A 21,629-nucleotide genomic window follows, 5' to 3' on the forward strand; every position below is an offset into this window, starting at 1 on the left:
AGAAAGTATATCACAGGATTCTTCTTAGAGCCTGTTAGATAACTGTTTAAGGAGAGCATTATTTAAATTGGTTACAGGAACTTAAGAATTTGTTTTATGAATGATGAATCCTTGTCTTTTGCAATCAAACTTTGGAAACACAGGTGTTCCACATGAAGTACAAATGTTGGTATTATTGCTTGAAGTGGAGGAAGAAATACTTAGATGTTACAAAATAGATTAGACACCATATTTCAAAGAAAAAATATTTCCTTATTCATCAGGAACAAACTAAAATGACCTGAAATGTTCTCCACTTCAAGCTCTGTGTAAGAGAGACTATGATTGATCATCTAAAGAGGCTCGTGAGATCAACTCCAATTTGATGGGAGAACAGCTAATATGAGGGCATCTGCCTAAGCTGGTTTTCCCCTTCCTCCCTCAGATGGCGCTTTCTCGGCGTCGGCTCCCCCCTCGGATTCATTTCCCACACCATAATTATCTTCAAGCGTGTACAGTCAAAGGCAGGAGCATTGGACGCAAGCCGAACTTATCTTTGCTACCGGTAACATTTCTTCGCAGGCCCAGGAGATGATCATAATGCTTTATCAGTGGCCAAGGAGAAGATTTTATTGTTTCTTCCAAAGCCTTGGGGATGACTATGTTGTCTTTGTCTTCATGTGATGTGACACTCTGTCGCACCCACAAAATTTATATTTCACTCCCCTAAGTAGGAGAATATTACCAAACAGTGTCATCCTTGAAATGACACTAAACAGCACTGCCTCTTGGCTTCATAGGAGTAGCCAAGTATCTAAACTGATTTACTTAAGATGTTTCACAATTACTGTTAGTTTATTTTATTCATGTTGCTTCACTTATAAACACCCCAGTGGCTTCAGGGTTCACGCAAGGCAGAGACAGCTATGTTGCCGCCAACACATTTGATGCACTTTACTTCTCTACCATGAGCTAAAGGCCACAGAAACTAATGAACATGTTTGTAACAGACTTGTTTGTTATTTTCTTTTATAATTTATTTGTCATTGTTGCCAAGACACTAGATATTTAAGCTTTTCTCACTGCTGTTTGATATATTGATCATATTAGCCTTATATCAAGCATACTCATAGATTTATTTGTGATTTATTTCCTTTCAAATTAGGGAATAAACTCCTGCTCTTCTGTCTAAAGTGTTTGGACAATGCCAAACATAACTTACCAATGGCATCAATGGGGAATGGTATTGGCCTCAGCTCATTTTCTGCACCATGCACTTTTCCAAAGCAGCACCAAAGCACCACTTCTATTGTCTGTCAATTATTTGTTTTTCTTTCAAATGCACTTCAAGCTTTCTCTCACCACTTCCTCATGATTTATGTGAAGTCTACTTTTCAGATAATTTCTGAGTTGTGTGCCAAGCACATCCTTGAAATCTAGATTTTGTACCTTACCACAAAATAACTGCACCAGCACTGCACCGTGTATCTGCACTTACTGTGATGTCCACTGCACTATTTTGTTTTAGATGTCACTGTCCCTAGAATCTCATAGAATTAGTCTGAACTACTCTTCTTATAAGTTTAGATACCTGAAGATTATCTCGTGATTGATTACTGAAAGGTAGAATGTCAATTCTCTCACAAAGGAATGGACTGGATTCTTTGAAAGTGAAGGTATATAATGTATAGTATCATTGTTGTTACTTTTTTATGCATAGTTCACTAGCCAGGTAGTGCCAGGAACAGGGGAAGAACTGCCTCATTTGTTCACATTCATTCTTTAGATTTCATGTATAATGCTGCAAAACCAGAGCCAAGTCTCACAAACCTTTCTTTGGTTTCCCCAGGCCACTTCATATGCCTTGGTTAAGCCCATGGTCATGCACTTCTCACCCTATATACTACATCACTCCAGTTTGCTCTATCCCAAGTATGCTTCTCACCCTTCTGCGTGTTCAGGTCCCAATAACTCGGCATCTATTCTTTCTTGATCTACCGCTCCCCTTTGCTGTGTCCAGTTCAGACACATTTATCTTCTTAATAAGTCTCTTTTCACTTAACATCTCCATATGTCCAAACCATTTCAGCATTCCTTGTACAGCTTTGTCTTACTCCTAATCAGCTTACTACCACATTCCTCCTACACTTTCAGTCCTTTCATGATCAGTCTATTGGTATTTAAAGCCCATAATTTGCATCCATTGCACCACTGGGACTGCTATAGTATGAAACATAACTATCTTTGTCTCAGATTCCTTAATGCACCTAGGACCTTTGCCTACTCACCTAACCCTGCAGTTTACTCCAGTTACCATGCTCCATTCACTGCTTTGTTCACTCTGTGGGATCTAAAACACCTCTTTTTCTCCAAGTTTTCTCCACTCAAGCTTTCACTCAAATTTTGTTTCTCCCTCCGCTAAACCTCACAACCTTACTATTATTCACATCAGCTCTCAACTTCCTCCCTTCTCACGGTCTCCTAAACTTAGCTTTTGCAGTTCTTTACTCTTGTCTGCCAACAGAGCTGTGTCGTCTGCAAAGAACAGCAGTCTCGCCTCCCAGGGATCCCCAACTCTGACTTACTGTAGACCCACAACCTTCTCCAAGACCACTTGCATTTACCTCCCTCATCCTTCCAACCAAAAAAGATTAAACAGCCATGGGGACGTTATTTATCCTTGATGCAGACCTAGCTCCTCATAAAATGACTCTCTCTTTCTTCCCAACTGGCACACAGGTAGCTGTGGAATGCATGCTTCTCGGGAATGGCAAGGTTCTGATAATGGGGGATATCAGTTATAGAGAAATACAATGGAGAAATTTGGATTCTCTAGGTAGCAGGGAGTCATGGAGGTACTGGTTTTTAGAGTGGAAACAGAAAAATTTCCTATACTGACATGTCAGTGAACATATTAAGATTAGAGGGACTGATGGACCATCGTTACTGGACCATATCTTCGCACTTCTTAGCATAGAAATTAAGAATAATATATATGTATATATATATATATATATACCCATTGGAAAAAAGAGAGGATTAAATGCTCAAGTTTGACCATACAATAAATGAGTTAGTTAAAAGAGCAGGTGAGACTAGACTGAAATAGGAAACTACACAGACTTCAGCTATTCCTGCAGGAACAGAGATAGGGAAATAGAGTTCAGTAACCAAGAACCTGGGTATTATATGAGAGATTCTGTGAAATGTACTTTGAAGGAGTAGGAACATAGGGACCTCTAGCCTCATATATGGAGTGAATGTAGAGAGAGAAAAGAATGGGTTTATAAAAGCAAGAGTTTCAAAATGCGATGTGGCAAAGATGTAGGCAACACTGAAAACAGAGAATGGCATGAAAATACCAGGATAAGAAAGGAGGAATAGATAAATAAATAAATGATAAGTAGTGGTGATGTGAGGAGATGGAGTGAGTATTTTGAAGGTTTGTTAATGTGTTAGATGATAGAGTGGCAGTTATAAGGTGTTTTGGTCGAGGTGGTGTGTGAAGTGAGAGGGTCAGGGAGAATGATTTGGTAAACAGAGAAGAAGTAATGAAAGCTTTGCGGAAGATGAAAACCAGCAAGGTGGCGGGTTTGGATGGTGTTACAGTGGAATTTATTAAAAAAGGAGGTGACTCTGTTGTTAACTGGTTGGTAAGGATATTCAATGTATGTATGGCTCATGGTGAGGTGCCTGAGGATTAGCGGAATGTATGCACAGTGCCATTGTACAAAGGCTGGGGGAGATGAAGGTGAGTGTTCAAATTACTGAGGTATAAGGTTGTTGAGTATTCCTGGGAAATTATATGGGAGGGTATTGATCGAGAGGGTGAAGGCATGTACAGAACATCAGATCGAGGAAGAGCAGTGTGGTTTCAGAAGTGGTAGAGGATGTTTGGATCAGGTGTTTGCTTTGAAGAATGTATGCAAGAAATACTTAGAAAAGCAAATGGATTTGTATGTAGCATTTATGGATCTGGAGAAGGCATATGATAGAGTTGATAGAGATGCTGTGTGGAAGGTATTAAGAGTATATGGTGTGGGAGGCAAGTTGCTAGAAGTGAAAAGATTTTTTATCAAGGATGTAAGTCATGTGTACGAGTAGGAAGAGAGGAAAGTGATTGGTTCTCAGTGAATGTCGGTTTGCGGCAGGGGTGCATGATGTCTCCATGATTGTTTAATTTGTATATGGATGGGGTTGTTTGGGAGGTGAATGCAAGAGTTTTGGAGAGGGGGCAAGTATGCAGTCTGTTGTAGATGAGAGGGCTTAGGAAGTGAGTCACTTGTTATTTGCTGATGATACAGCGTTGGTGGCTGATTCAGATGTGAAACTGTGGGCGGGTTGGGCCATTCTTTCATCTGTTTCCTTGTGCTACCTCGCTAACGCAAGAGACAGCAACAGAGTATAATGAATAGATAAATAAGAAAGGAGGAACAAAGAAACTTTGATAAGAATACTATGGACTAGGCAGGAAAAAATAAAAAACTTCCATAGATTTGATAGAGATGCTCTGTGGAAGGTATTAAGAATATATGGTGTGGGAGGCAAGTTGTTAGAAGCAGTGAAAAGTTTTTGTCGAGGATGTAAGGCATGTGTACGTGTAGGAAGAGAGGAAAGTGATTGGTTCTCAGTGAATGTAGGTTTGCGGCAGGGGTGTGTGATGTCTCCATGGTTGTTTAATTTGTTTATGGATGGGGTTGTAAAGGAGGTAAATGCAAGAGTCCTGGAAAGAGGGGCAAGTATGAAGTCTGTTGGGGATGAGAGAGCTTGGGAAGTGAGTCAATTGTTGTTCGCTGATGATACAGCGCTGGTGGCTGATTCATGTGAGAAACTGCAGAAGCTGGTGACTGAGTTTGGTAAAGTGTGTGGAAGAAGAAAGTTGAGAGTAAATGTGAATAAGAGCAAGGTTATTAGGTACAGTAGGGGTGAGGGTCAAGTCAATTGGGAGGTGAGTTTGAATGGAGAAAAACTGGAGGAAGTGAAGTGTTTTAGATATCTGGGAGTGGATCTGTCAGCGGATGGAACCATGGAAGCGGAAGTGGATCATAGGGTGGGGGAGGGGGCGAAAATTTTGGGAGCCTTGAAAAATGTGTGGAAGTCGAGAACAGTATCTCGGAAAGCAAAAATGGGTATGTTTGAGGGAATAGTGGTTCCAACAATGCTGTATGGTTGCGAGGCGTGGGCTATGGATAGAGATGTGCGCAGGAGGATGGATGTGCTGGAAATGAGATGTTTGAGGACAATGTGTGGTGTGAGGTGGTTTGATCGAGTAAGTAACGTAAAGGTAAGAGAGATGTGTGGAAATAAAAAGAGCGTGGTTGAGAGAGCAGAAGAGGGTGTTTTGAAATGGTTTGGGCACATGGAGAGAATGAGTGAGGAGAGATTGACCAAGAGGATATATGTGTCGGAGGTGGAGGGAACGAGGAGAAGAGGGAGACCAAATTGGAGGTGGAAAGATGGAGTGAAAAAGATTTTGTGTGATCGGGGCCTGAACATGCAGGAGGGTGAAAGGAGGGCAAGAAATAGAGTGAATTGGAGTCATGTGGTATACAGGGGTTGACGTGCTGTCAGTGGATTGAAGCAAGGCATGTGAAGCGTCTGGGGTAAACCATGGAAAGCTGTGTAGGTATGTATATTTGCGTGTGTGGACGTGTGTATGTACATGTGTATGGGGGGGGGGGTTGGGCCATTTCTTTCGTCTGTTTCCTTGCGCTACCTCGCAAACGCGGGAGACAGCGACAAAGTATAAAAAAAAAAAAAAAAAAAAAAAAAAAAAAAAAAAAAAAAGATTTGATAGGAATGAATTGTCATTTAAAAAGCAGTTAATCAGGCTAAGGAATTCAGGGGAAATAATTGTATAGGATGATGAAAGGATATGTGAGAAACTAGATGACAAGTTCAGAAGTCAGAGGTATTTTCACAGTAGGAGACACTAGTTCCAACTCCAGTGAACTGGAGTGGAAAGGAGGTGTTAGATTTAGAAATTACTTAGAGATCTAAAAAGACTTGAACAAAATACTAAAAACTCTTGACCAACACAAGGGTCATTTTCCTGATGAAATTTCATCATATGTGCTGAAGGTGTGTCCAAATTCACTAAACAGACCTCCTGAGATATTGTTCAAGATGCACTCCAAACTTTTAAACTCTCCCTCACCACTCTCAGCTTATTCACATCCAAAAGTCTCCTTTGCATCCTATCATGCATTGTATAATTCATTGTTGCCCATTTACCCATAAGCCCGCTCACCCACATACATGTTTTAAACCATTTATTCCCAATCACCAGTCTTTTTTCAGCTCACAACTTAAAATGTTTACAGTTTTCTTTTACACTGGCACCAAATGCCCTCCATTTATACTATCAACGGATATCATAAAAGCAGCTAATAGAGGTTAGAGAGATTTTGAGCCAGATATTAAACTTATGAGTCTCAAGATCCATAAGGCATGCAGTAGGTGTCTTTGTACTACAGAAGCCACAAACTCCACCTTTGGAGTGGAAATGATGGAGATTATAATTGGAGATCTGGTAGTGCAAAGAAGTAGCCTTAGCCAGTTGGATTTCAGAGAGAGAAGAAAAATATCAGGAAGGAGGCAGATAAGTGGTGTTCAACTGAAAGAAAGTTGGAATTAATATTGCAAATGTTACAGAAATGGATAGGAAAAATCCAGGTTGAGGGGCTATAGACTCTGAAGTAGGGTGGAGCCCAGCTGCATAATGGCAGTCAGGTGGGACCTAAGATCCACTCATCCCCTCTTGGCTGGTAGTGATGCTCAGAATTTGTGCTAGAGAATGATATGATGTTTGTACAGCCATATTTTGAAATAATGAAATTAAGGAAAACAGAAAAAGTAGATATATTTATGATTTGTGTTATTAAATGCTTTATATGTGAAAAAGAGGGTGTAGGGTTGGGAGTGGATGCCAGCAACCCACATGTGGATGAGGCAAGGGAAAACAGACTGTGATCTGGGTCTGAAGGGGGTTTGTAACAAACACCGCAATCCTGACTCACTGCATTGCCATTACTATCCCTCCTGAAACTCAAGCGATAGTTCTTCCCTGGTTGTTGGTCACTTGCCACCCACTTCTACTATTACTACAAAATAGCAGCAGCAGCAGTATGTGTCACCTACTGCTACTGCTTTTTTCCGCAAATATCTCACTAAACAAGATGCGTAAGCCTACACCTGATTATGCTGTGGGTGAAAGTTGACCTTTGATTAGCCTCCTTTTACGACATGCAGGAGTACTTTGAAAGTATCCTTTCTCCCATATCCCAGGGGATGGGACATATATACTGTGATATGTACACAAATAGATATGGTACTGGACTCTGTCTGCTAGGGGTTACACAATGAATGAAAAGTCACCTTTGACAAGGCTGTATCATGTGGAGTACAGTTTCATCATACAACTACTCACTCCAAAGGAGTCTACATTTTTGTTACAGGAAGTGGTGCAATCTTGAAAAGAAGGAGCCTTGAGAAAGATCCTGAATAACACTAAGACTCTTCCATAGAAATTAGTCCTGAGGTAGTTATAGCTAAATGAAATAAAATTATGTATTTATGTAAATTAATTACCCAAGGATCAATTTCTGTGAAAATCCAGGTGTTACCCAGGACCTCTGTAAAGGCTCCTGCAGCTCAAGACTGTGATACTTTCAGTAACAAGGAAAAGCAGGCTTCTTTGAAGTTAGAAGCTCTTTGATGAGACTGCTCCCAATGATACACCTTCACCAAAGGTGACGTTTGATTTGTGGTGTAACCTCGAGCAGGTGAAGTCCAGTAACACCAATAACACACACACATACCCACACACATATATAGATATACATTTTTTTCATTATTATTATTATTATTATTATTATTATTATTATTATTATTATTGGGGATAGGGGAGAAAGAATACTTCCCACGTATTCCCTGCGTGTCGTAGAAGGCGACTAAAAGGGGAGGGAGCGGGGGGCTGGAAATCCTCCCCTCTCATTATTTTTTTTTAATTTTCCAAGAGAAGGAATAGAGAAGGGGGCCAGGTGAGGATATTCCCTTAAAGGCCCAGTTCTCTGTTCTTAACGCTACCTCGCTAACGCGGGAAATGGCGAATAGTTTGAAAGAAAAGAAAGAAAAATTATTATTATTATTACTATTATTATTATTATTATTATTATTATTACTATTATTATTATACTTGATTGCCATTTCCCGCGACAACATTTGTGTTCATAATCATAGGTAATGATTAAAAAAAAATTCTTGCTCTCAAGTGAACTGAAAATTTTGCATATAATCAGTTCACCGTACAATCTCAATATTACCACAACTATAGTTAGTTTCAAAGAAATGCTCTGTTGGACCTATGAAATCACAGCAACATAACTGACCCACTTGACCCTACCTCCAAAATGTTAGCTTTTTTGGAGTGCTATGCATCAGCTCTTACACCTTGATACTACTGTCTTCCAGGTAGCTATTGAAGAGGAGATGGAAGTAGTAGTGCCAGAATCAGTAAGACCTCACATCATTGTCTTGCTTACTGATGGCCAACCTACTGTTGGGGTGACTTCACACTCTGCTATATTAAAGAATGTAAGGGAACGAAATAAAGAAGGAGCTACTATTTTCTGCCTAGGATTTGGCACAGGGGCAGATATGAAACTGCTAGAAAGAATATCCCTGCAGGTTTGTAGATGCACTTTTTGGTCTTTCATTATTTACTGCTTTTAATTCCATACATTAAATCACTTCTGAAAATTGTATCCAGTGACATGAGAAGCCCATGAGGCCAGCACATTGTTATTTCTTCGGATATAGTTATTTTGTATTTCTACTTTTATGCTGAGAATATAGCCTGTTTCTGATGTCCAGGATACTTGATGTATGTTGTGTATTTTTTAATGGTAGTCTGAGGAAGTTGTAGGTAAGAAAGTTAAACACACTTCTTTTTGTAAGTGTGGATGTGTAGCTACCTGCCCAAAGATCACCATTATAGTTTGTAGGAAACAGACATGATATTTTTTCTTCATCATCAATGTTTCACTGTCTCACTTGTCAAAAGAACAAAAAACTTTTGGACAGTCAAGGAAAGTTGAGGTACTAATAGGGACAGAGAGCTGGATGCAGGTTGCCTACCACACTTCATAGTCTTACACTATAAGAAGTATTCTTCCAGTCTATGATTGTAGTAGTAAGTCATACAAAGGAAAATTTGTTTTTTAAGAGATGCTTCATTACTCTACAGTAACTTTTTTTGATGCATTTGTATAGATTTGATCATAAAACATTAAGAACTTATATTTGAAATACTAATTTGTAAGACTTGATTATGGAAAAACGATGGAGTTTCCACAATTCCATGCAGATGATGCCTTGTTATTAGCCATAACAGTGGAAGGGCTGGATGAGGCAGGTAATAGGAGGATGGTGAAAGTGAAGCTTTACTACAAAATGTGACATCTTTCTGCCCATTCCCTGTCTGCAGACACTGAGGAAGTTGTCAGATGCACACAGCTTATAAATCAACCATTTTCTTGGCAAGTTAGAAAATGCTAGCTTCTGGGGTGAACAGTATTTGGGAAAATATTATATTATTAAGCAGGAGGCTTTGCTGGCAACATTGGACATATGGAGTTGGAAAATGGTGGAATGAGTGGTTATACTACTGACTTCTGCCATCCACTGTTCAGGGTGCAATGGCTGGGGAGGGAGAAAGTGGTGGTGATGAGGGAATGTTTGGTGACCAAAAAGATTGGGAGTGGTGGTAGTGAGGAAAGGTGTGTTAGCCAGAGAGGGAGGGTGAGATGGCCAAGGGAAGGATGTGACAGTGGTGAGGGAGGGTCTGGTATCTCTGCATGAGCAAACAAAAAAGAGCCTAGAGGGCATGAATTAACTGTGTAAATGAAAAGGAAGAAGGTAGTTTTAGAAAGGGATAGGAGATAAGAGTTTAAGATCAGTTTGCATGATGAACTAAAAGTTGAGGTAAGTTTGAATATTTAAGAATTCATTTTAGTCAGGAGAGTAATGGGCTAACTGTAAGCATGCATGTGAAGAGGATAAAGTTGGGGTGCACGAAAGGCCCTGGTGAATGGGAAAATTTTATTTGTAATTTGTGTTTTATTAGAAAGCATGAAGAAAACCTGAATAAAGCATGTTTAATTGCTGAGGTACAGTTATAGATTAACCATCATGTGCATTAACTCAGAACCATGGGGGTGCTCGGAAGATATATGAAGATGCTGACGCAGCAGAGCAACTAAAGAACTTTTACCAAGAACTCTCAACCCCAATTCTTCTTGATGTCCAATTTAGCTATTCTGGAGATGCTGTACAGATGGACAGCCTTAGCAATACACACTTTTATAATTATTTCAAGGTAAGGTTTATAGTTTAGTTGTACTGTGCTTGTTTGCTTCAAATTTAGAATTGAGACATTTATTAGCAAACAAAGCACCTCAATCAACCCTATCATGTGATTTCTTCTTATCTATAAATGCCACATACAAATCCTTCTGTTTCCTTAAATATTTCTCACATACATCCTTCATAGCAAACACCAGATCTACATATCCCCAGCCACTCTTAAAACCACATTTTTCCTCCCCAACCTGATGCTCTGCACTTTTGACTACCCTATTAGCCACCACTCATCCATATAGCTTATCTAGTACACTAAACAAACTTTTTTTTTTTTTTTTTTTTTTTTTTTTTTTTTTTTTTTTTTGCTGTCTCCCGCGTTTGCGAGGTAGCGCAAGGAAACAGACGAAAGAAATGGCCCAACCCACCCCCATACACATGCCTTGATTCAATCCACTGACAACACGTCAACCCCGGTATACCACATCGCTCCAATTCACTCTATTCTTTGCCCTCCTTTCACCCTCCTGCATGTTCAGGCCCCGATCACACAAAATCTTTTTCACTCCATCTTTCCACCTCCAATTTGGTCTCCCACTTCTCCTCGTTCCCTCCACCTCCGACACATATATCCTCTTGGTCAATCTTTCCTCACTCATTCTCTCCATGTGACCAAACCATTTCAAAACACCCTCGTCTGCTCTCTCAACCACGCTCTTTTTATTTCCACACATCTCTCTTACCCTTACGTTACTTACTCGATCAAACCACCTCACACCACACATTGTCCTCAAACATCTCATTTCCAGCACATCCATCCTCCTGCGCACAACTCTATCCATAGTCCACGCCTCGCAACCATACAACATTGTTGGAACCACTATTCCTTCAAACATACCCATTTTTGCTTTCCGAGATAATGTTCTCGACTTCCACACATTCTTCAAGGCTCCCATAAACAAATTAAACAACCATGGAGACATCACACACCCCTGCCGCAAACCTACATTCACTGAGAACCAATCACTTTCCTCTCTTCCTACACGTACACATGCCTTACATCCTCGATAAAAACTTCACTGCTTCTAACAACTTGCCTCCCACACCATATATTCTTAATACCTTCCACAGAGCATCTCTATCAACTCTATCATATGCCTTCTCCAGATCCATAAATGCTACATACAAATCCATTTGCTTTTCTAAGTATTTCTCACATACATTCTTCAAAGCAAACACCTGATCCACACAACCTCTACCACTTCTGAAACCACACTGCTCTTCCCCAATCTGATGCTCTGTACATGCCTTCACCCTCTCAATCAATACCCTCCCATATAATTTGCCAGGAATACTCAACAAACTTATACCTCTGTAATTTGAGCACTCACTCTTATCCCCTTTGCCTTTGTACAATGGCACTATGCACGCATTCCGCCAATCCTCAGGCACCTCACCATGAGTCATACATTCATTAAATAACCTTACCAACCAGTCAACAATACAGTCACCCCCTTTTTTAATAAATTCCACTGCAGTACCATCCAAACCTGCTGCCTTGCCAGCTTTCATCTTCCGCAAAGCTTTTACTACCTCTTCTCTGTTTACCAACTCATTTTCCCTAACCCTCGCACTTTGCACACCACCTCAACCAAAATACCCTATATCTGCCACTCTATCACTAAACACATTCAACAAACCTTCAAAATACTCACTCCATCTCCTTCTCACATCACCACTACTTGTTATCACCTCCCCATTTGCGCCCTTCACTGAAGTTCCCATTTGCTCCCTTGTCTTACGCAGTTTATTTACCTCCTTCCAGAGCATCTTTTTATTCTCCCTAAAATTTAATGATACTCTCTCACCCCAACTCTCATTTGCCCTTTTTTTCACCTCTTGCACCTTTCTCTTGACCTCCTGTCTCTTTCTTTCTTCTCTCAATTTCATTTTTTCCCTGCAAAAATCGTCCAAATGCCTCTCTCTTCTCTTTCACCAATACTCTTACTTCTTCATCCCACCACTCACTACCCTTTCTAATCAACCCACCTCCCACTCTTCTCATGCCACAAGCATCTTTTGCGCAATCCATCGCTGATTCCCTAAATACATCCCATTCCTCCCCCACTCCCCTTACTAAACAAACTTATACCTTTATAATTTGAACACTCACCTTTGCCCCCATTGCTTTTAGACATTAGTACTATATATGCATTCTGCCAGTTTGTAGGGTAAGCAGTGCTTACCTTACTTCTTTATAGTACATGCCAATTATTTTACTCTCAAGTCCTTAGGCATTTGATTCGTAAATTTGTGTTAAAATTACAAATCTCCCTTAGGAACATCACACTCCCCTGTCCTAATGAATCCCATAGTAAAATTGGATTCATTATTTAATGTTTCCATTTAAGTTGGGACTAGGTGTGGTGAGTTTTTCTGAAAAATGTGCTTTGTGGTTCTGTAATGATTAAGTTAATCATTTAGATATTAGCTTTTTTCCTTCCATATTTAGACTCTGGTCATCTTTACCTTCATAAACTTTTACCTTTTTGTATAAGTTCTCATTCTTTAGGGGTTAGTTCTGTCATCTGTGAAGATAAAAGAATAGATAACCTATTTTTATTTTTCCTCATGAGGCTTTGCCTCGGAAAAGAAACATGAAAAATTTTTATGAAATATCCAGTCACCCAGTTGTCCTGCACCCCATGTGCAGATAGGAAAGCCAGTATACCCCAGTGTTTTACAAAGCATCAACCATAATAATCTAACACTTGAAAATAGTCTGTTGTGTACATAAAAGATGTTTGTTTAAGATTAACTGGAATTTACTTCTTTTCAGGGCACAGAACTGGTTGTTACAGGGCAGACGGGGCCAGACCTGGTAGGTGGCATCCGGGCAAACATCACTGGCCAGGGACGTAATGGAGAGTTCTTTATGGGTGTTACAGATTGGAATAGTGTTGTTCCACCTGACCATCATCTACTGGATCACTTGCATCTTGCTCCCACACCAAGAAATTTTATCAGGAGGTTATGGGCTTTTCTGAAAGTTAAGGTGATTACTGTGATATTTTGTAATGATTACTCTCCTTTGTTTCAAAGGTCCTTGGATTCACCTCCCTCACTACTACTGTCAACCTAGCTGTTCGTCCACCCCTAGGGTTTGCTTCATGAAAAGACATTAATGAGATTGCCTTGATTATTTCCTCAGTTGCCTGTGCCATCTCAGAAAAAAGAGGTGTATACACAGGGATTTGGGTGAATCAAAAAAGTGAAGAGAGCATAATTGGATTACATACAAACTGATCGGCTGGCAAAAGCAAAACTCTTGGATATGACTGCTTCCACCCCTCACATTCACCTGCAGCACACAGAGGGAATACAGAATTAGCATTCTTTCTCCTCTGCCTTAGGGATGTCACTTGTGTCCTATGTAAATAATCAAGCCAGTGACATCTCCCATGGTTTTCTGGTATTGTATTGAAAAATTGCATATAGTTTCATTTGCTAGTTTGTAGTGTTTTACCAAGATCAGCATGTAACACGAGGAAGAATTAAAACTTAATTTTCTCTCTTTAGAATTTCCTTGCAGAAGAAACTTTCTGACAATCAATTTACCCAGGAATTCAGTTCCCCGTATGGTAGGCTACCCATCATTTGTAGCTCATGCTGTAGCACTTGAAGAGGGCAGCAGAAAGAATTATGTTTAGAGTAGATTTTTTCAAAAAGATCTATTTTTATTGTTGTAATGAAATGTCTTGCATAGAAAGCAGCTTTAATGCAATAGAGGTCAGTATCTCCATGGTTTATATCTTTGTGATCAGCATTGTAATACAGCTCTTCCACACTTTTGCTTGAACACAAAATATTACAAGATGGAAAATTGATGGTCTATCCTGTTTCTATATGCATTTGTTGCTCATGCAAGATTACTGTGTATGATTGATTGGGATACCAGTGTTTGCTCTTTCCATTTTGAATATGTATCTACGTTCGGTAGGCCATTATAAAACTCCGAATCATCTGTTTAACAACTTTCATGCAAACATAATGAAGAACTGAAACTTGTTTATCCCAAAGAGCAGTCAGTTAAATGGTAATATATCTAAAGGAGAAGGCATATGATAGAGTTGCTCTGTGGAAGGTATTAAGAATATATGGTGTGGGAGGCAAGTTGTTAGAAGCAGTGAAAAGTTTTTATCGAGGATGTAAGGCATGTGTACGTGTAGGAAAGGAGGAAAGTGATTGGTTCTCAGTGAATGTAGGTTTGCGGCAGGGGTGTGTGATGTCTCCATGGTTGTTTAATTTGTTTATGGATGGAGTTGTTAGGGAGGTGAATGCAAGAGTTTTGGAAAGAGGGACAAGTATGAAGTCTGTTGGGGATGAGAGAGCTTGGGAAGTGAGTCAGTTGTTGTTCGCTGATGATACAGCGCTGGTGGCTGATTCATGTGAGAAACTGCAGAAGCTGGTGACTGAGTTTGGTAAAGTGTGTGAAAGAAGAAAGTTAAGAGTAAATGTGAATAAGAGCAAGGTTATTAGGTACAGTAGGGTTGAGGGTCAAGTCAATTGGGAGGTAAGTTTGAATGGAGAAAAACTGGAGGAAGTAAAGTGTTTTAGATATCTTGGAGTGGATCTGGCAGCGGATGGAACCATGGAAGCGGAAGTGAATCATTGGGTGGGGGAGGGGGTGAAAATTCTGGGAGCCTTGAAGAATGTGTGGAAGTCGAGAACATTATCTCGGAAAGCAAAAATGGGTATGTTTGAAGGAATAGTGGTTCCAACAATGTTGTATGGTTGCGAGGCGTGGGCTATGGATAGAGTTGTGCGCAGGAGGGTGGATGTGCTGGAAATGAGATGTTTGGGGACAATATGTGGTTTGATCGAGTAAGTAATGTAAGAGTAAGAGAGATGTGTGGAAATAAAAAGAGCGTGGTTGAGAGAGCAGAAGAGGGTGTTTTGAAATGGTTTGGGCACATGGAGAGAATGAGTGAGGAAAGATTGACCAAGAGGATATATGTGTCGGAGGTGGAGGGAACGAAGAGAAGTGGGAGACCAAATTGGAGGTGGAAAGATGGAGTGAAAAAGATTTTGAGTGATCGGGGCCTGAACATGCAGGAGGGCGAAAGGCGGGCAAGGAATAGGGTGAATTGGATCGATGTGGTATACCGGGGTTGACGTGCTGTCAGTGGATTGAATCAGGGCATGTGAAGCGTCTGGGGTAAACCATGGAAAGTTGTGTGGGGCCTGGATGTGGAAAGGGAGCTGTGGTTTCGGGCATTATTGCATGACAGGTAGAGACTGAGTGTGAACGAATGGGGCCTTTGTTGTCTTTACCTAGCGCTACCTCGCACACATGTGGGGGGGAGGGGGATGGTATTCCATGTGTGGCAAGGTGGCGATGGGAATAAATAAAGGCAGACAGTGTGAATTGTGTGCATGGGTATATATGTATGTGTCTGTGTGTGTATACATATGTGTACATTGAGATGTATAGGTATGTATATTTGCGTGTGTGGACGTGTATGTATATACATGTGTATGGGGGTGGGTTGGGCCATTTCTTTCGTCTGTTTCCTTGCGCTACCTCGCAAACGCGGGAGACAGCGACAAAGCAAAATAAATAAATAAATAAATATAAATAAGTAATTCATACTCGTTGCCTTTATTCATTCCTGCCACACATGAAATGACAACCCCCTCCCTCCACAGGCGCGCAAGGTAGCGCTAGGAAAAGACAACAAAGACCACATTCGTTCACACTCAATCTCTAGCTGTCATGTATAATGCACCGAAACCACAGCTCAGAATTTTCTGTTTATTTCTTTGATTTTAGATAAGAGAATTGTTGTTACATGCTTATTCATTTTTTGTATTTCTAAATACATTTTACATGTATGTTCTTTTTCCAGAGGACACAAGGTGATAGTTTAATATACAGCTGTAATATACTGAGCTGTAAGCTATTTAAATGCCTTGTGGAAAATTTTGTGATTTTTAGAAGTACTATTTTAGGTATCAGCTAATAATGAAAAAATCAGAAGTATTTATGAATTAGTCATTTGGTAATTCTTACTTTTTTAAAGGACCTCCTGGAGAAGGAGAAGGCTGCCAAAGGACTTCATGAAAAGGCTGTAGCCCGAAAGAAGGCACTTCTTATTGCTTTAGAAGTAAGTACTAACCACAAGTACTCACCACAGTTATTAGAATCCTACCTTATGTTATTCATGTACATCTTAAGAATGATTTCAGGGATTAGTCCTAGTTCTCCATGAAAACACTATTGTGCAAATATTCTTTCTGTTATTGATGTTCCACTTTTGGGCATGCATTTATACTGCAGCTCAAATGTTGCTGTCTCATATTTTCAAACCCAGCAATGTCCTTCCGACACTGTTGATCAGTGGTTCTCTTTTAACCCCATGCATACTTCAGACATATATTTACTTGGGCTCAACAGATACTTACACAAGCTGGACAACACTCCAAGACAGATATTTACAATTTTCATGGTTCCATTGGCCACACACCAAGTGTGAATGATTACTGATGTGGTAGTCCACAACAGTTTCCCCACTCAGTCAATCATCCTCCAGCTATGCCAGTGATAGCACATTTTTGTGAGTTTTTTAGGAAGGCAATTGAGTGTTTTTTTGCTAGATTTAAAGAAACAGGCATAAGATAATCCTGAATTACTTAATGATCATCATCTGTCTTTGGCTTATGCAGAGAGTGATATGGACAACAGCTCTTCCAGCATTAAGAATTGACTAAGATGAGACAGGAGGTGTTTCTTGCAAAAATGAAGGCAGTTTGACAACACTCTTACTGGTACTGCTGATAGTTTTACAGACTTTTATGATTTTGCTGTCATTAAAGACTCAACAATGAACCACAATGATAATGATAACAGGAAAAGATTTATTATGTAAGACAAAACTAAATAGTATTTATAATCGGTGTCCTGGACTCTGCTTCCATGAGTTTACACCATGAGTGGAAAGTCACCTTTGGCAAGGTTATATCATTAGGATTACAGTCCCATCAAAGAGCTTCCCACTCCAAAGGAGTATACATTTTCCTGCTACTAGAAGTAGTGCAGTCTTGGGATGCAGAAGCCTTTGGAACAGAGGGCCTGAGTAACATCAGGACCATTTAGTAGAAAGGGTTCTTGGGGTAATTCTATTTTTTTCCACATTCAGTTTTCCATGATAGCAAGTTAGTGCCAGGAACAGATGATAGAAGGCCTCATTCACTTAAATCCATTCTCGAATTATCACTGCCACCTATCCTTAACCAGACCCCACAGACTTTTCTGGTGTACCCTGGCTGCTTCATTTTCCCTGGTTCAATCCTTTCTTAGTATATCACATCACTTCAGTTCACTCTCTCTCATACATGCCTTTCACACTGCATGTTCAGTTGCTTTCTTTTATACATCTATCAGTCATTTGCACACTCTCCATGTGAGTACTGCCCATACACCTCTCTTTTCTCTTTTACTAGCAACTGTATTTTGTCATCCTTCCACTCGCTTCCCTTTCTCACCTGCCCACCCTCCACATACCCCTCACTTATCTTGCTCATGCCAGCACTGGTTCCCTAAATATCCCCTTGCTTAGTTTACTGTAACGTTTTACCATTCTACACTTAATCCTGGAACCAGAAAGAATGAACTGAAGCGTAGAGTAAAGGTTTCCCACAAATATAAGGGAGTACTTCTTGATGAAGAGGATCGTTGAAATATAATTTGTCTGCTATTGTCATAAATCTATAGACTGGTTCAAGAAGAGACTGCATTGTAATGGAAAAGGTCTTCAGTTCCTTCAACAGGTAAATATATTATAGCCCAGTTTTTTTTTTTTATGCTTGTTTTCACTCTTATACCTGTACAACACAGAAAAATTATGATTTCACTGCCTTGTATAAACAAGTATTATATATTTACATTGTATCCCACACATTATTTTGCAGAATCATTTTGTGACACCATTAACATCTCTAGTGGTGGTGCAGCCTGATCAAGAGAACTGTAAAGACTATGAAGATGATGAAGATGAAAGTGAAGATGTAGAGATTGATTTACAGAAAGACAAAATGGTAGATTTTAAAGATGTCAATGACTCCATGAGTGTATCCCTTCGCTCGCAAGATTCAGTTATTCGTGTATTTGACCCTGCAAAAATCAAGGTTAGTGATTACACTGTTTATCATGTCATCATATTTGCTGATGGTTCTACCATTTATCCTACATTTAAAGTACACATTGATGATCATTTCCCTTCACCCCTAACCCTCATCCTGGCCTTGTTCGTATTCCCTCATTTGCCTACTATTCTCCTCCATTTCCAATTTTCATTATGTTCAGCTGATTTTTATGAAAACCACTTGGAAGCAGCAGAATGTTTTAGCAGTAGTAGAGAGAAGTTTGTAAAGTGTGACACACTGTGGTGTGGTATGCAGCTTGAGGAGTACATTGTGTACAGACAATTAACAAGTGATGTTATCTGCTATAAGACAGTATTGGACTCAAACTCCTAACCTAGAAAGACAGAGGTAGAATATTTAAGTAGAAGGCTTCTCACCACCCACCACACGCCCCATCATGGCAGTTAGAAGGTAGATAGCAAAGAAGAAATATTTCATGCCAACACGAAAATCTAGTAGTAAAATACGGTTGGAAGGCATTTTGATCAAGTGATAGCCAAAGGATACTGCAGAGAAGAAATGGTAGCTATTACTCTGTATTAAAAGATGAAGTGAAAGTAGGTTATTATTACAGTCATATAAGTTTATCATGGACCATAGATATCATATTGCTGATAGTTTAACATCATTAAAGTAATTGTCTGTCTTTATTGGGAATGTGTTGATGGTTGTTGCTCCTTTAGTTATATTTAACCATGACAAAAAGGTTAAACAAAGATCTTGGAAGGACATTGACTGAGAACTCCAGGTTTGATAAATAATTCCAGAAAGGACGTCAGGAAGTGCAGGTTGTGGTAGGTGAAGAAAATTTTTTTAAGGAAATGTGTAAGAGATGATACAAATGATTTAAAGGTTTGAGTGGAATGGACTTGGTGGAGGTTATGGACAGCATTATTGATGTGCGGATATTGCAGTGAGAGAGACGAGTGGCGACAGAACAGTAGTTTGGAAGAATATGAAGATTGTGGTGACAAAGGAAAGATAGTATAAATGACTAAATAAAAGATTTTCTTTTCCAGTTGTATATTGGTTTGAATAATGTATGTACAAAAATTACAGTGTTATATGTTATCTTAGCATTACTGGTTAGGATGTGGTAGGGTTTTGACTACCATCAACCCCACCTCTTGATCTCATATTGAAAAGCTCAGTCATGAATTGAAGTACCAATCATGGCCAAGATTTGAATGATACATAAAGTAAAGGAAAAGATGTAGAGATCAGAGGAAATATGAAAAAAATGTAATAGTTTTTGAGAATGTAAAAAACTTTCCTTATTGTTGTAAGGAAACATGAGATGGAAGAAAATGAAATGTCATAATTGCCCACTCTTGGGTTGCCACTGACATCAGATGAGTAAAGTAGTTTGCTGATTACTGTAAGGTCTAGTTAATAGTCCTACTCTTGGAAATAGAAACCAAAGTAATATGTAAACAAAAAGGTTGACAAGAGTTTTGTTGTTAACTTGGATGATTTATGTTGTTTTAGATTCAACTCTTTGTCCGGTATGTAGAGCTAGATTTCCTGTGTGAAGAGTAATCAGCTTTTGGTGTAACTTGGGAAGGTTTTTGGAAGTAAGAGTCGTGGACATCTGAAGAATACTCCCAACTCTTCAAATGCAGACTCAGCTATGTATGTGTAATATGGGGTTTCCAAGGTAGAGTAGATATTCCCTCTTCTTTTTGAATTCTCCTTCCTTCTTACATCTACTCCTTCACCCCATCCTAATTCTTGCTCATTCACCCTCCATCTTCATTCATTCCACATCCATTCTGTTCTTCCTAGTCCCTTTAGACTTTCCCCCTTCCCCCTTCATACAAAGAGACTTCTAACATATTAAGAATGTAATGACATCATTTTATTATTTTCAGCTTCTCAGGGATGAGCCTCAGGATTATGATTATCTTGACGGTGAAGCTTACTCACCTTCACATGTTGCACATGGATTCTTTAATGATGCAACATTGAAAAAGCCTAGTGAAGCTTTGTTCCTAATCACGTTTTTAATGTTTATGAATGCAGTTTTAAGCCAGGTAAGAGGTATAATGCTTTGTGCACCATTTGATAGATTTAAGCTATGATTAAGTTTTGAATGATCCTCATTGTTAAGATTCTTTTAATATAAAAGACAGTTTGTTGTGTAGTTGGCCTGACGTGAAGATTTTGGATGTTGAGTTTGCATGATATTCTCATTTACAAGGCAATTTTATACCAGTATATTACATAGAATACTGGATACCAAGTAGGCTGGGTATATTGAGAACAGATGAGTAGAGAAAATTAAAAGGGCTGATATAAGTGTGGCATGTGGTTATACTTATTGAAGCAAGGTAAAATACAAAGAAGGTGGGTAGAACTGAAAATATACTTCCCTGGTCAGTGGCTGCCTATCAGCTACTACCTACATAATGTATAAAAGACTTTCTGGTTATACCTATCCATATCTTTCTTTATCTATGATATCCATTCTCTTCAGAAACTCCCTCAAGGGGTTGGCCATGGCAAAAGTCACCATAACCAGTGAACTCTAGTGCCATTTTTCAGTCTTAAGTGCCTCACCCTTAAAAGGCCACCGGCAAAGGGGGAAACTCTAGTGTAATGTTTTTCAGAGGTTCCAACTTAATGTTGCTACCTACTACTTTTACTTAAAGCTCCTACCCACTGCTGTTTAATGTTCTTATCTGTTACTTCTGTCTATTGTTCCAACCATTTTGCCAAAAGGCAAGGCAAGTACATGGTGATCACTAAAGGAAAATCAGTTACAAAGAATGAGTTGTGTGAGTTAAGTATTGTTAATTATGTGTGACAGGGAGAGATTGTATGTATGTGGGCAGAAATGCCTGCAGGCCACATGTAGATGATGCAGAAAGAAAGAACAGCTACCTAGGTCAAAGTAGTGCAACTTGACAACCCCTGATGCAGCCATCACTAACCCTGCCGATACCCAGGCAGGTAGAACCAGTAATATACCTCCCTGGTCAGTGGCTGCCTACAAACTTATGCCCACTTCCTGGAAGTGCATATGTTGTTAAATGTAAGTCAGTCAGTCATGTTGTGATATATATATTGGCAAGACAAGAAAATCA

The 21,629-nt window shown here is 39.5% G+C and overlaps 1 protein-coding gene across 5 annotated transcripts in view; it reads left to right on the plus strand.

The window, feature by feature from the left end:
* LOC139756874 (inter alpha-trypsin inhibitor, heavy chain 4-like) overlaps positions 1-21,629 on the plus strand; it is a 457,935-nt gene that overhangs the window by 428,104 nt on the left and 8,202 nt on the right. For 3 of the 5 annotated variants that reach the window (XM_071676730.1, XM_071676729.1, XM_071676728.1), the window contains 7 exons: positions 425-544; positions 8,452-8,667; positions 10,187-10,357; positions 13,178-13,393; positions 16,422-16,505; positions 18,310-18,525; positions 20,415-20,576. In XM_071676730.1, coding sequence (XP_071532831.1) covers positions 425-544; positions 8,452-8,667; positions 10,187-10,357; positions 13,178-13,393; positions 16,422-16,505; positions 18,310-18,525; positions 20,415-20,576 — 1,185 coding nt within the window. The remainder of the gene's footprint in view (positions 1-424; positions 545-8,451; positions 8,668-10,186; positions 10,358-13,177; positions 13,394-16,421; positions 16,506-18,309; positions 18,526-20,414; positions 20,577-21,629) is intronic. The other 2 variants (XM_071676732.1, XM_071676731.1) reach the window with 1 other exon arrangement.

Source organism: Panulirus ornatus, chromosome 23 (genome assembly GCF_036320965.1).
Source record: "Panulirus ornatus isolate Po-2019 chromosome 23, ASM3632096v1, whole genome shotgun sequence".
In the NCBI taxonomy this organism is placed as follows: Eukaryota; Metazoa; Arthropoda; class Malacostraca; order Decapoda; family Palinuridae; genus Panulirus; species Panulirus ornatus.